The 16,244-nt window shown below is 42.1% G+C and overlaps 1 protein-coding gene across 1 annotated transcript; it reads right to left on the bottom strand.

Annotated features, from left to right (window-relative positions):
• Positions 1-3,167: 3,167 nt before the first annotated feature.
• sox17 (SRY-box transcription factor 17) lies at positions 3,168-5,234 on the bottom strand. Its single transcript, XM_058634297.1, has 2 exons — positions 4,713-5,234; positions 3,168-4,414 (listed from the first exon to the last, which is right to left on the bottom strand). Exons 1-2 carry the CDS (start codon positions 5,008-5,010, stop codon positions 3,519-3,521), a joined length of 1,194 nt encoding a protein of 397 aa, XP_058490280.1. The 5' UTR covers positions 5,011-5,234; the 3' UTR covers positions 3,168-3,518.
• Between the last annotated feature and the right edge of the window lie 11,010 nt (positions 5,235-16,244).

Raw genomic sequence — 16,244 nt, 5'->3', positions numbered from 1 at the left:
TTAGCCCTTGAATAAACCAGTGTTCTGAAAAGGCCTGTTCTGTTTGCCTTTCTACTTTCTGAACATAGTGCAAAATAAAAGAAAGTAAAGTCAATATGGGATAATTGCTTGCACCTGGATGCGGCTCACTCACACACACACAGAGAGAGGATTTTGTATTGTTTAAACACCCTGTTTATTCAAAGTGTACAGTACATTCAACCACAGCTTTAATGACTAAAACACATTCACTTTGACTACGTTTGCATCTTAGTCAAATACAGCTCAGCCTGTATGGGAGGCTGAATGACATAAACTGCAGCTGACTCAGTGTGTGTGTGTGAAAGGCAGCTACCTGAGATGAGATTACCGCAGTGCCATGATTAAGTGCTGCTGTGTTAATGTAGCCGGCGGTGCTGCTGTAATCTCTGAGTGGCTCATGGCAGACTGCTGGCAGCGAGGCCCTGGGACACACACACACATGCACACACACACACACACGCGCACACACGCACACACAAACACGCCCTGGTTTCCTGAGCTTGGAGCTGTGAACTCGCTGCTTTGTCTCAGTTTCTTGCTTTTTACCTGAAGATAACTTGTTGTGTTGCTGCTTCATGCAGACAAACTGTAGGTGTTATGAATCCATAAAACACTGAAACACGAATCTATTTCCCCATCAGAGCAGTTGCATATAAATCTCTTAACTGTATATAACCTTTATATTTGTATGTTTGTGTTTTTGTACAAACTGATTCAAAGAGATTATAGTCACATGTACAGTATGCCGAGTTAAAGTATGACCTGCTCTGTTGAATATTACAATATTTTATTTCAAGTGTTTTGATAATCTGTGCTTATCAAAGGGACCAGTGTTTCTGCAGCTGTCAGATGAGCCAAAATTAGTATATAAATAAAGCATCTTCTATGTTTTATATTAAATATAAAATATATACAGTACATATCATTTATAAAACACAGAGTAAACATCATATATTTTACGTGTATTTCATGTACTATCGTTTGGTCTGCATTACATGAAATCTAAAACAAAATGACAATTAAAACAATATAATATGCTTTTATTTATACCTAATTTCCTTAAATGTACATTTTGGAACATACTTAAGTGAGGAAACAACAGAGATTACATAATTGTTAATGTATTGTTCTTCTTTTTATAAGTAAGTACCACACATCCTGACATTTAGGGGTGTTTTTTTTGCATTTAAATCATCAGTAAAACACAGAAAACCAATATCTTTGTCCTCCCTCAACAGTAACAGTAACAGTGCCATTTTATTACAGCATTTACCCAAAGTTCTCGTTTTAATCCAACCCCTTCCTTTGCCTCTAAGAGAAACTTAAAAACAAAAAACACTCAGTGAGCTTTTCCTCGTCAATTATCCCTGATCAATTAGTGCGTGGAGATAATATCAAGACTGACATGGGGGGTCTGGACAGGTGACCCCTCCACACCCACCCAACCACCCAACCACCCACTCAGCTGATGCCCCGAGGGATCGCGGCCTGAGCCTGTTGTTATGCAGCCATTAGCTGTAACAACAGGGAGGATAAACCTGCCACTCAGGTGAAGACTGACTTTAGACACATTCACACCAATTACAGTGCATTCTCCTGCACGACCTGAGGGAACATTAATCAGTCTGGGTGCTGCTGAGGAAGTTAGACAACAACAGCAACGTATCAGACATACTTGTTTGGGGGTTAATGAACATTAATGGACATTAGGCAACATGTGAATATGCCGGATTGCAGCCATCGGGGTCATTTATGTATGTGTAGTCCCTTCAGGTCAGGATGATGGACACTAAAAGCAAAAAAAACAGTAATAATATGATAGACAATAATATAAAATATAAGGACCCACGTGAGGTTAGTATTAAAGACTCTTTGGATGAGAATTAATAAGAAAAAAAACCTCTTAAAAAGCCTTTAATATGTTGACATGGTCGTGTTTATGTAGCAGACTAATTTCAGCCTTCAAAAAAATTAATAATATAAAATGCTGTGTTTGATTTAAACGGCTTAACATTCCATGCCACTACACTAAACTATAGGTTTCAAGGATATTAAGGGACTATTAGAGTTTGAGATAAATCGCACGTCGCTGCATTTACATTTGCAAAGGAAACTGACTGAAAATGACCTTTAGAAATACCTGCTAATGACTTCTTTTTATTTTGTCAAGTGCGGATGTCGTTGTTACAACCGTGGGAAGAAAGAAGAAATATTTGCTCTGAGGTCCAAACGCTACTTCTCCGAATCAGAGATTATTTCAAAAACATTCAGCATGAACAAAGCACATAAATACATACACCTCTGGAGCACGTTTCCCCTGAAATGCTAAAAATGGATCAGAAGGTCATGGTGATTGACCTCACTGTGAAGAACCTCTTCCCTTTAAAACAGGGGGAAATCTCTATTAATAATGCAGGACTCTTTTTTCTTTTTTTAAACTATAAATACCATGAATTATCTTCAAGGTTTCTTGATGGTGTCTTGTTGTGTTTAAGATTTCCACCCCGATAACTTTTGATTTACACACGAGCGACCGTCCTGTGTTCCTGGTTAAATATATCAGAGACGTTCAGTCGGCCCACGGAAATTAAACCCCCCGACGTCACTACTGTGTTAAAGCCGGAGCTTGCACGGCACACAAGCTAAACACACACAGAATAAAGTGTCAGCATTGTTTTATAGAGGTGTAGTAATGAGTTTTAATGGCTTCCACCATTAATCAGAGGAGACTAAACCATTTACAGACAGGATTTCCAGAGCATAAACTGCTTTTCATGCTGCAAAAACAAGGCCCCGAACGTAACACGCACACGGAGATTACCTCTTAGCCCCTCTTTGAGCCAGGAAGTCGGGTCACAAACCTCCGCCGCCCTGCTTCCAGGTGAGCAACGCGGTGCTGCCAATTCAGCCAATTCAAATCCGTGTGGAAGTGAGGAAAAACAAAGAACCAACAATGAGTCAACAGTGATGTGGAAAGTGAAATTTTCGCTCCAGTACTTAATTTTTTCATGACCGAATCACTCGCTTTGTCTTTTTGAGTGACCCAACCTTTGATATAGAGAATAAATCAAGCCTTAAAATAAAGTTAAAGTGCATAGATGTCCCTATTAAAGGAAGGAACAATAAATTCAAGAGAGGATGAGGAGTCTTTTTGCAAAAAACAATTTATTTCTCAGAAGTGCAAAAAGTATAAAAACACCTTCAGTATGTACACAAACCTTAAAATAGTGACTGTACAATATTTATCATCACAAAAACAATTCATATTCTTTTCAAGGGTGGAAATTAAAACCAGTGTTAAAAGATTCTACGGCTTTGTTAGCTGTTCTTACACAGTTTACAGTACAACGTCATCTTCTCCTACAAAACTATCTCATAATCTCTCGGGGGCTTCTCTGTCAAAGACAAGTTAAAAAAATAAACGTTTTTTGTTCAAATTTAGCTGCAGAGATCTGAGGTCAGATCATGTGTCCCTGCAGCGGGGGGGTGACGGGAGGTTAGGAGTTGTTGTAGCTACAGTAATACACAGCTGTGCTGGCGTCTGACAGCACCGATGATATGAGGCTCTCAGGTCCTTGCATGCCAGCCTCGTGCGGCCCATAAGGCAGGCCTGTCATGTCCGCACGTGCCGAGGAGGAACTCAGATACTGCTCAAACTCGCTGCGGTCCACCTCTGCCAGCAGCTCGGAGTGCTGCATGTGCTCCACGCTCTCGCCAGAGTGAGGGTGAGAGTCTGGAGGTGGAGAGAGCTGACCTGCTCCTCCGGGGTGACGTTTGCTAGCATGGCCGGGGCTGCAGTGCTGTGTGTAATACATGGCCAGAGGGTTGGGGCAGCCCATGTAGGAAGGAGGATGACTCGGGGGTTGAAGCGGCTGCTCTTGGGCCGAGGCGATGTGTCGGTGCAGGATGGAGTTAGAGTGAGTGTCCTGGGGCTGGTACTCTGCTGCCTGGGAGTGGTACGCGTATGAAGGTATCATGTGGCAGTCTTCTTGTGAATGTGGAGGGAAGAACATGGAGTCTGACTCCACGGCGTCCAGAGGAGACGTGTCAGGCGTGGGGAGGCTGTAGTTCTCATAAGAGGGGCCCCCGAGGGCCTGGGCATCCCGGTAGTGACTGAGCGACTGCGGCGGGAGCTGGAAGCCGTGCTCGTGGTAGCCCAGGCCCAGACTCTCCACGCAGACTCTGCCGTCACCTGATATGGACGCGGCCTGGTGATCGGACACGCCGTGGACCAGAAAACCAGAGTCCAGCCTCTTAATCCTCTTCACCTGCTTCCGCCGCCGTGGCCTGTACTTGTAGTTGGGGTGATCCTGCATGTGCTGAACCCGCAGCCGCTCGGCCTCCTCCACGAAGGGCTGCTTCTCGGTGACAGGAAGCGCCTTCCATGATTTCCCTGCAGGTCAAGAGGAGAGAGCACATCAGCGATATGTCGTCACAGTGTGGTGATGATGCTCACTAAAATAGCTTGTTGCCATTTTAGGGGGCAGGGACAGGTTTTTGAGGTTACATCTGCAGCTGAACTCAGACACAGTAACTTTTCACCTGCTTCCAAAAACAACCACTGCATCCATTTACACGTAAGAATAGAATCAGTTCAAATACTTTGAGAAAAGGCGTAAAAAACGTGACACCTGACAATAACCTGCATGGATGAGGCATACGCAGCACACATACAGTATAAAAGTACTTACCCAACATTTTGCTCAGCTCTGCGTTGTGCAGGTCGGGGTTTTGCTGCGCCAGTCTCTTGCGCTCATCCTTCGCCCACACCATAAACGCGTTCATGGGTCGTCGGATCCGCGGTTCACTCTTGCCGCGGTTCTGTGCGCCGGAGCCGGACGCGCACGGCTCGCTCTTCACCTTGGTGTCCGAGAGAGGACTGAGAGGGTCGGCCCACTGGCAGTGTCCCATTCCAGGCATCATGACTGACATCGTACACCTTGCCTGGGTCTGATCGTCGCTGGCGTAACCCGCATCGGGACTGCTCATCTCTGTCCAGCTGGGAGTTGGTTTTCTTTTTTTGGAGGAGCCACCGGGCAGCTCACAAGAGGCGACAACCGTCCGCGCTCCGAACAGACCTCACACGGATGTGGAAAAACTTATACAGTGAAGCTGAGGTGGTTCTGGATTTCGAGCTGGAGTAGGAAAAAACAACCATGCGCATCCATTGGCCACAAACAGAAGCTGCATAGACTGAGGGTACCGACTATAAGGAGCTGAGTGTGAAGGTTGGTGAGCTATAAACTCACAGGCAGCCAATCACCATGTGGTGGGAGTGTTCACTGCTACAAAGGTGTAAAAAAGTTGAGAGCAGCACCGCCTCCGACCCTTCTTTGGAATCCTGAGAGCATCCAAGGGAAAAGACACCCGTGAACTTTCATCCACATGTAAAACTATAAATTAAATTGATACCCTTATAGACATGTTCACACATTTAATTTAACAGAAAACACTGAGATTGAACTGGATTCCAAACATTTGGCACCGTCTGGAGTGAAAAAGAGCGAAAGTGTTTATTCATACACACAGCTCACTCAGTTGTCCAGTTTTATGTCTCACTCCTGTATTAGACTGTGATTGATGCTCAGACATCAATGCATCCTATCATCGGTGTGTGTATTGGCCGCTTGTGCGTGTCAAAATCCCGAGTATCAGGTTTTTTTACGCATGGATCCAAAGGCGACTTTTACGCACGGTCGTTACCTTAATGAGGCGCCGCACAAATCAAAAGGCGCCGAATGGGGGGGGATTAAAGAGAGAAATCAACGTTTAAATAAACAACCATCTCAAAAGTGATGTCAACGAGTGCTGTGATACCCTTTTGCGCCTTTGTCTTCAAATGTCACGAGAGTTTCTCCTGATGTGGAAACACTGTTTTCACCCACGTAGCAGAGCAGACGTCGGTCTGGGATGGTAATGAACCAAATAAACAGCTGATTAATTGATTAGTTGATTGAATGAACGGCGTTAAATTCCCCTAAATTACATTTTTCCCCTGATTACATTAACTGTCAAAAAGAGGACAATACTACATTACCAGACTATAACTGAAATAAAATAAAGTATATATTTGAACATTTTTAATATTGTTAGGATTTAATTCCCAGTTACTTTACTTGTTGCATCAACTCACATACAAATGTAAAGTGATTTTAAGTGTAATCATTTAGTTTATTGTCCAAAAAAAGACTGAATAAGTCTAATTTGTTGTATGAAAACAATGCAGTTACCGGCTACTGTATTAGGAACACCTGCTCACTTGATTTTTTAACAGAAATATCAAATCTGACACTCGGATGGCAGCAATGTAAAGCATTTAAGTTTAAAAAAGGTGCAGTGCCATGGTTGTTGGTGTCAGTGGGAGTCTACAGGCATTTTCACACCAAACTATCTTTAAGATTTACAAAAAAAGGTCCAGAAAAGAGAAAATATCCAGTGAGCATCAGTTCTCTCTAAAAAATGCAAAGGAACATGATCTGAGTGGATGCACAAGACATCACATCTTGAGGTCAATGGGCTACAGCAGCAGAATGGTCTCTTTATCAGGTGTCCTGTGTACCTAATAAAGTGGCAGGTTAGTGTTTTTAACCTAAAACAACTTCATCCCTCTCTGAGACTTGAGATTTGAGGATTGTTTCACGTCAATTCCGTGAGCATTTAAGCATAAACTCTTGTGACGCACACACACACGTGCGAGCAGCAGAAACGTGTGAAAGTGTGTTTCCTTGTTTTGTGACCGGCCCTGTGATAACACGGTAAGAGGTGAAAGCAGCCCGACTCGGTGCTTTAACGTCCCGTTTGTGGCCTGAAATCCAAACATCAGTGCCACAGGCCGCAGGGCCTGTTATCAGAGCCTGCAGGCCTCGAGACCTGTCAGCTCCATCTTTTTCTCACGGCGTTCCCGTCTCGCGGTGGTTGACGGTCCCGGCGACACGTCAAAAAGGGGGGGCTGACAGAAATATGACAGATGCTTATGCAACCTCCTCGTGCCCTCTGTGCAGATAGTAGCTGGGACTCCAGAGTACACTGGCTGACCCTCGGGGGGTTGGTGGGAGGGTGTTTTGGATGGTGGTCCAGTTTAAGCACTGCATGGGACAGGATCTGGACCATAATACTGTCATCGTCTATTTTACCGCTGATGACCTGATAGGGTTTTCCCTCTGCAATCCCTGTGTGTGTGTGTGTGTGTGTATGTCTGAGGCTGCGTGTGTTGACATGGGTGTGGGTGTGAGTGTGCCTTGGACATCTCTGTGTGTGTGTGTGTGTGTGTGGGAGTGAAAAATCCTTGCTTTTGATAGGAGAAGTCATAAAGTCTGGAGTCGTAGCCACATTTCCTCTACAAGGTGAGGTTCAGAGTCAACCCAAAGGAGGGGAGCTAGTGGGAGGTGACACGCCTCATGCACCCCCCCTCCTCCTCGCCCTCCACGCCACCACCCCCGCTTCCATTCCTCCCAATGTCCCTCCACCAGGTCCCCCACCCCGTGCCTGGGGAGTCTGGGGCTGGGTGGGGGCCAGGGCTCTCGACGCCAGCCTCTGGACTCTACGCTCAGGGAGAGGTCACTTGGCTTGCTTACACAATGGCATTATCTCAGTTCCAGCTTCGGCTACTGCAGCGGTGAGCACTTCCTGTCCCTGTGCAAGCACTTCCTGTCCTTGGCGTAGCAGCACAAACTGTCCGCCTTCCAAGTGAGTTCTGAAACGCAGTTGAGCCGCTGGTCGCCAGTCTTGTCTGTGGGTGGCTGTCTTGGGAATAGCACAATGTGTTTGCTGGCTCCTTTGTGCCGAGGGCTGCGAGGCTGCGGTGTTAGTTTAAATCACAGGGACGGAAGGTATATATATGTTAGCACTCTGCATTGATCCCCCGAGCCACTCAAGCTGCACAGCAGGCCCAAAACTGGACAAAGCCTCGCAGAGTTATGAGTTTGAACAATGGCCTGCTAATTAGCAGCAAATGTAACTGAGCTTTGACTTTTTATTTTATCACACTGTTCATTTAGTACATTAATTGAGTGGATTCACAATAATGACTGCTTCCATTTCTAAGTGGACTTTTTGTCTGAAGGTGCCTCTGTGGCTCTGGTTAATTGTGTTACACTTTTAATTAGTCTGTTAACTAACAATTATTTTCATTATCGATAAATCTGTCCATTAATTTCTCGATGAAACTCGTACTTTTATCAATGCAGAAAGGTTCGTGCTGTCTTCGTTTTGTTCGGTCAGAAGGAAAAATACGTGGTTTTTTTGATGACCTTGACTTCCTGTGGTCTTCCATAGGAGTTCAGACAGTAGGGGGCGTACTCATCCCCTGCTGCTTGACAAACCTGTGTAAAACAGGAAGCTATACATGTCACATGTAACATCACGTGACCCTTCTGAGGAAGTCCACAGGAAGTGGTCGAAACGTGTCACGGTAATCAAAAGTTTTCTTGAGCTAAAGTATAATTAAGTACTTGTTTTGTGTGTTCAGTTTCAGAAAACGTTGAAAAATATCGATCAAACCTAGAAATGATGACGTTCTAAAGTGTCTTCTTTCGTCCACAAACTGAAATGATTTTTTTGGAGCAAAGAAACCAGAAAATATTCACATTTGAGAAGCTTAGCAATGTAAAACTTGTTTAAATTATTAAAAAAAACATTCAAACTGATTAATTGATTATCAGACTAGATCAAAATGAATAATTGCAGTTAGCATAATGTAATGTTGTATTGTCTGCATTTGGATGCCAGTTCTTTGTCTATTGCTCATCCATTTTACTTTTTTCTGGCAGTTTATGGACCAAAACTTATGATTTAATCAAAAAGGTACCTCCCTGCATTCCTGCTCGACTGTAACAAGATATAAAATATTCACAAAAAAAGTTTTCCACCATCCCTTGCAGAAAATGTCAACGTTAAACATTCAGCGATGTTTGCAGTTCCTGCTGAAAAGGCTTTATATTGTTTTTTTTATTATTGTTTTGTTGCTTAAAAAAAACAAAACAAAAAAAACCCTGCAAAATTATAATATTGATAGAAGTGGACTACATAGACAAATGAGAAATGTTTAGACATGGAAAGCCTTAAGTGATATTTATAGAAAAACATAAAAAACACCAATAAGTGCATCTTAAATATGTAAACAAGAAGTATCTGCATTTCCAAACTCTGCATCTTTTATAAAAGAATAAAAATCAAAGCACTATATTTCTTTTCTTGTCTACCATAGGTGATCATTGCAGATCATTGCATCAGCGCAGCCTGTGCCGAGACATCTGTCATTGTCAGCGGTGAGATAGTGATTGTTTAGACTGTCTGATTAGACTCTGACTTCCTCTCAACACCTGCTCTGACTTGTGAGGAGGAGAGAATGAGGAGGAGAACGCATAACAGGTGTGTAGCAGAGGAAAGAGGAGAGATTGAACCTGTTAATAGAAATCACACGTTTTCCTTTAGTTTCAGTGTCAATCACGCTGTTCAGGGTTAAAAAAGAAAAAATAAAGAGTCTCAAACGTGCCATCGGCTGTCAGTCAAACACTGCTGAAGCCTGTTGAGGACAACGAGCGAGAATGTTCTACATTCTACATCACAATATTTGATTTTTACTTTACAAATGGTTCTCAAACTGTGGTATGTGAACCACCAGTTGTACGTGAGCTTCCTCGTGTGGTACTTGAAGTAAAATCAGAAATACTGAGGAATTTTGAGTGTGTAGAAACTGAAAAAAATAATAATAATTAGAGTCACCTTGTGACTTTTCTCAGCCTATTTAGCCCATTGTATTTTAACGTTGGAGATAATGGAGATAGTGTTACTGTGAGAGCTCAACAGTTTCTCAGGTGGTATAAAAGACTGAGAACCACTGTATTATAGTGTCTTGAGCAGAGAGTGACATGGCATACCTTTGTGTGTTAATATTGCAGCCTCTGTTTTGGTCTTAAACTAGACCCTGTATACTTGTAAATATGCTGTGTTTAAATGGGGTCATTCACTTTATTCCAATACAATCAAATTTAAAAACAACAGTCAACCAAAGTGCTGTATCGTAGTAAAATGAAATGTGTTTATGCGATGAGACACATTTCCTCATAAGATAAACACTTCCCTGTCATATTCATGGCCTGATAGTGTACGTTTTAAGCCGAGTTCAGGATGTCCTGTATGCATATGTTCGTGGGAGTCGTGATGACTTCACAAGTTCCACCTGAACACAGCGATAGACACAGCAAGTAACCACTCTTTAGTGACAGAAAGTAGGTCAAAGTAAAGAAAATTAAACCTAAACAAGCTACAGACAAGGAGAGAGGTAGAACCAGGGTTAATATTGGTTAAGAATTTCAGAGATGAAGAGCTCTAAGAGCTGCAACATGGCTCCAAAGTGGCACAACTGTGGCATTTTAAAGATATATTTTTGTTAGTTGACTTTCACTCACCTGAAAATCACCACAGATGTGTGAGATTTCAGATATGAGAGATTAGCCATGTGGTTAAATCATTCACAAAAAGGATGTGAGAGTCATTTTCATGTTTTTTCCCATGTCACAAAAATTGGAGACTGCAAATTCTTGCAGTTGATGCAAAAAAAAAGAAGAAAAGAGACAGATCATGCGGTGTGAAGTTTACATACAGCACTTGCATAACGTCTTATTTAAGGTATAGGGTTCACTCTCTCTCAGGGGATTGCTGGGAAAGTTTTTGAGGGTAGCACTGGGATGTGCGGGGGTAACAGAGGAAGCCGTCTCGTCTCATTGTTCTGAAAGCATTCATCTGTTAGAGATCTGTTGGGAATCAGGTGGGAATCTACCCGCTGGTATTTATTGGCCATTCACTCACTGTTGATCAAAAGCTGATATCGTCACCCTGACCATCACCATCCTGCCCCCCTCTCCACGAACCCTAATGCCCTAATGACATAACAATTTCTTGTTTTGAAGATGAGCACATCCGCCTTATCTTCTTGTCTCACCCTCGTCTGTTGTATAAAACTGAAGCCCGGGTCCAAGACAAATCTTAAATATGCCTTTAGTCATGCTAACATGAGGATGTTTAGAAACTTTTCACCACAAGTTGTGGTGACCCCTGGGTTTTGCAAGCCGCCATGGGTCAGCCAACAATATAACGGAAGCAACAAGTAAAATAATCAAAGTCTCTTTCCTGAGAACATCCATCGTGATGTAGTTTCACTCAAGCGGCTGAGAAGTTACTGTAAAACAACAAAAGCATACAGTGTTAGGTGTCTTAGTGAAAGTACAATAATGGTAAATACACATTTCCAAACATTAAAGAAAAGTAGGCACGTTATTTAGAAAGACGGGTTTTAAAGTAAGTTCTTGTTGAAGTTTTGACAAAAACAAAGCTCACGCAGCTAGCTAGCAGCTTGAGCATAGTGGACTAGTTTGGCTCTTACTAACATAAATTGTTCCTTTTATACACATTGGTTTTAATATAAGTTAATAAGTAGTTTCAGAATTGTACAAGTCTTAAAACCAGGTTGTTTCTCTCTGCTAAGCTAGCCAGTATGCTAAAGGCTTTAGTGTATGTTTATACAGTATTAACCAAAGTGATGTCAGACGTCTTATGTAACATTTAGCCAGAAAGTGAATCAGCATATTTCCTAAAACAGCAGTTTAACTTTAATATCAGTTTATTGGACTGAAAGGTCATTAATAATTCCTCATTTGTACAGAGTGATGGTTAAGAATAGTGATGAAAGATGAAGCTGCAGAACATCAACCTAAATACAGAGGTAAGTTTAGGTTTGCTTTTATTTTAGTTTAAGTTTAAACATTTTATTTATGTATTAGGCACATCTGTTTAACTTTTTGTTGATGCGGTTATCTTTATCTACTCAACCAATCACATGGCATTAGAATGGGGGAAGAATGGTGATTTTAATTGAGTATTTCAGAAATTGCAGCTCTACTGGGGGTTTCATGCCCAACCATCTCTATGGTTTACAATGCATTGTTCATGCCAGAGGTGAAAGGAGAATGGACAGACTGATTAAACATGATAGAAAGGCTATGGTTACTCAAAATAACCACACTCTCATGAAATTCAAGGTGATGCAAGGGACCATCTTTGATGTCACAACGCATCAAATCTTGAAGCAGATGGACTACAGCAGCAGAAGACCACACCATCTACCCCTCCTGCCACTTGACTGGGTGTCCTGACGACCGAATAAAGTAACCGGTGAGTGTATTTGTCTCACTTCATTGCAGTTTTTGCTCCCATTTCTGAAATAATGTCAAATTCACATCGTAAAATCGTCATTATCTGTAGCTCCACCAAGTCTTTGGGTTGGTTGGGAAACATCAATCCACATATTCTGACATTTTCTGAACCAGTCAACTAATCCATTAGCCAAGAAAAATAACTGACAGAATGATAGATAGTGAAAATAATAGTTAGTTGCAGCCCTATTGCAGGAAACGGCATTGAATAAAAAAAAAAAGCTTAATTAAACACACCTTGCTTTTGAGGTGACATTTCTCTATGTCTGTGTTCACACTTTTTTATTCAAACACCACAAGGGAGGGGGAAAAAACTATAGATAGAACGTCTTGATTGACTGATGATGAATCACCGTTAGTAAGCGGGTAAAAGGGAAAACCCAGGTTTCCTCAGTGAAATGAACAAGCAGGTCACAGCCACACGGGAGAGCCGACTCTTTCATCTCCTCACTTTTACTGGCCCAACCCTGATCCTCCCCACTGGAGTGAAGCACATTGTCCTGACCGAGCCTAATTGAGACTTGTGTTTATCATTTTTATGACTTTATCCATGAAGACAGAGGTACGGAACGCTTCCTGTTCTCCTGGTTCCTTGACAGACTGGTCGCATTATTAGGGTCAACCTCAGCTCCCGTCTTGCCATGGCATTGTTTTCAGTGGTTGCAATGACCATTCCAAAACTGATAAGAGTTGTCTATTTTTGGTCTTTCTTTTCTTTTTGTTTTGCTCTTGATATATGCGTACGGGCCTGAAATAACTTTTTTAACTTGTTTAGAGAGCAAAACATGTTCACAGACGTCTAATGAATAAAATGAACAGCATATCTGTGATATAATAAACTATCAAAGGGATGAATTTATACTCTTAAACAATAACCAGGCCGCCGTGCCAACAACATGACAACCGGATAAACACCAGTATTTCTTTCCTAATTTTTAACAACTCAATTCAAGTGCTTGTTGTATGGGCTTTGTATGGCAAAATAAGGAATTAACTATTGGTGCGGGAAAAAAAACCTCAAGCTTTATTGTTGTTTTCCTGTCAGACACCAGCCACATAAATACATCTCTGCACAACTTGACCTGTATTTGACCCCCTCCACCCAGAGAAGTCCCTCAATTCATCATATCTGTTTTGCAGCGATGAAGCAGGTCGGAAAGAAATCTGAACATGTAGGCTTCAAAAGCAGCATCAGATGCCTTCAAGATGAAAGCCAAGTTAATTACTAATCAGTGTCCAGACTAGAAATTTAGAAACCAGGGGTGAGACAGTGAGGCCTTTGTAAATGACAGTCAGGGTGTGAATTGATTCTTCTGTTGCTCAAACCCTTTCATGTGTGGCCTTTGCCTTGTCAAGGTGCTAAAGTGTCACGGCAGAACAAAACTCGATACCCCCAGAGGGTGCTAACAGGACGCCATGTCGACCCGCAACGGCCACTGTTGATCAATAATAGCGTGTGTGATCAGTGGCGTTGCACCACGCAAGAATCTGGATCAATAGAGGTGAGCAAGGCGGCTACAGGTAGAAAAAAAAAAAAGTAAAGATCATGAAATGTGGTGCAAAGTCATAAGGTTTGCTTAATATGGCACTTTTTGAGAAATAAAATCATTTTTTCTTGCAGTGAATTAATGCACCACTGTTTCTGGAGATTACAGAACAAATACTCCAAAACTCGTCCCTGGAACTTCCTCATTGATGCAGCTACTTCTCCTTTAATGGCCTGTGGTGAAAAGCTCCTTAGAACTGTTTTTTCCCCACATCATTTTTGATTTTTACACCGCCTAGTAATGATTTCTATCTTTATGTCACGTCAGGGTCAGTTACAAACACTGTGACAATCACACACAAGTTTTGGATCAAGTTCGGTGAAGGTTCCTCAGGGACGACGGTGCTTTGTGGACGCTCCTGCGTCTTTTTTTTTTCATTGTGCTAAAGTGAGAGAAATGACTGAGGAATGCACCTCGTGTTGTTTTCACACAGCTGTGGTTTTATGGAGGAAATGCACTGAGTGTGTGAGTGCTTCCTCCATATGTTGTTCCCTTTACGCCATTCAGAAACGAGCAGCACTGACAGGGCAAACCGACCCACCTCCACTACACATATTCCTCTTCACAGTGAAGAATTGTCCCATCAAATAAAAAAAAAGAAAAAGTGTGGCAGATGTTAATAGTGGATTGAAAGTCAAGTGTGAAATCTTTGCTTTCACCTTTTATTGAAATTTGTACTTTTTTTTTGTCAGTGAGAACAGAAAGTGAGCGCTGATTTTAACATGTTCACAGAAACACCTCCGCGCTGTTGTCACCACGCGGTGACATGTCGTGTCACGGTGAAATTTACTCCATGAGATTATTTTATCAATACATTATCTCACATATCTGGCCTATCTCACACTTCAAGGAGTTCCTGTGTTTGACTAAACCTCTCTGTGGCCGAGTTCACCTGATCGAGATTATCTTCTCGGTTAATTTACACACAATGGTGTGGAGCATCAATAAATATCTACTCACTGCTTACCTGAGGTCCTTCTGCACCAAAGACCTTCCCTGCAGCATCCATTTAAAGCAGGAATAGTTTGCAAAGCATGCTTATTTGTGTTACATAATGGTATTGACACCACTTTTATTTTGCCAACATCAAATAATATTAAATGCAAAAAAGCAGATATTTGTTTACATGGGATTCAATATCTGATTTTTGTGTTTGAGCTTTTGTGTTTGAGCTTCCAATCACATTTCAGCAAACAGTGTCAGATGATCAGCGTCCATTCCTGTGATTATTCCTATATGATAACATGGGAAAAGCTCATATCAGGAAACTCGGGGAAAGTCCCCTCTGATATCATCACTAACTGCATCCACACAAAAGATTGCTACATACAGTACACGCTGACATGCAGCGGTGTGTGTGAAACAATGGAGACCCAAGAGGACGCTACCCACAGCTGAGACACGGCGTCCACATATATTCTGATCGATGCCCGTTGTGCAGACTTTGAACTTTGCAGTAACCTGCCGCTGCATTTCTGTGCTGCAGCAGCTCCAGCTCTCTTGGCTCGATACCATCCAAAACATGTGTTATCGCTGCAGGCTGTTGAGCATGAGGCCTTATCAGATGGCCTTACGGCCTTACAATAACATGGGCTCTATCACGCCTTAGCAGACCTGTATCTGGCAGCAGTGTCATAGAACAACAATAAATACAGCAGGCACATAATGTTACCCAAGATGCTCCTGTACGCTGAGCTGGAAACATGTTACGCCTGCAGAGTAAAATCTAAATTCCTTTAAGATTTTCATGAAAATAACAACCTGTTCTCACAGAAAAATGCTTTACTCCAAAGATCCAGGAAACGTTGCTTTTCACCTCCTTCCCTCCCGCTTACCTCTCTTAAACTTTCTCACACTTGTCCCCTCATTAAAGGTCCAGTGTGTGAGAAATACTGACATCTATTATGAGAACCGAGGACTCCTCCGCTCACCCCTCTATTTCCCAAGCTCGTCAGGGAACTACTGTGGACTTCACATACCAGAAATGTGCACAGTGACCTGCTGCTTCAAAATGCAAAACACACACTGTGGCTATGTTTGTCCATTCAGGCTGCCGTAGAAATTTCTTGGCACAAGATGGTGGCCTCTGCAAAGCAAGGTCCTTGCACTAAAGGCTTATTCTAAGGCTATAAAAAATATTTCTAAGTTATTATAGACCTTTACAAACATACTTATGGGTAATAGTTTCATAAATGAAAATGAAATGAAAAAAAAAAAAAAAAAAAAAAAAAGTTACAATATGGGCCTTTAGTTAACACTGTGGAAACGTGAGAATAACATGGGCTCTCTCACACCTTAGCAGACCTGTATCTGGCATAAAAAAGAGACTCACGATGCTCCTGTACTCTGAGATGGAAACTTATTACGCCTGCAGAAAAAGAAAAATATTCACGAAAAATTTAAGAATATTGCTATTTTGTTTTACAGCAAAGCTCATGGTAATGTTACGTTTGTACATATTATA

This window comes from Solea solea, chromosome 1, assembly GCF_958295425.1.
Source record: "Solea solea chromosome 1, fSolSol10.1, whole genome shotgun sequence".
Taxonomy (NCBI): domain Eukaryota; kingdom Metazoa; phylum Chordata; class Actinopteri; order Pleuronectiformes; family Soleidae; genus Solea; species Solea solea.
Note: the sequence above shows the minus strand (reverse complement) of the source record. Positions and strands in the feature narration are given on the sequence as shown.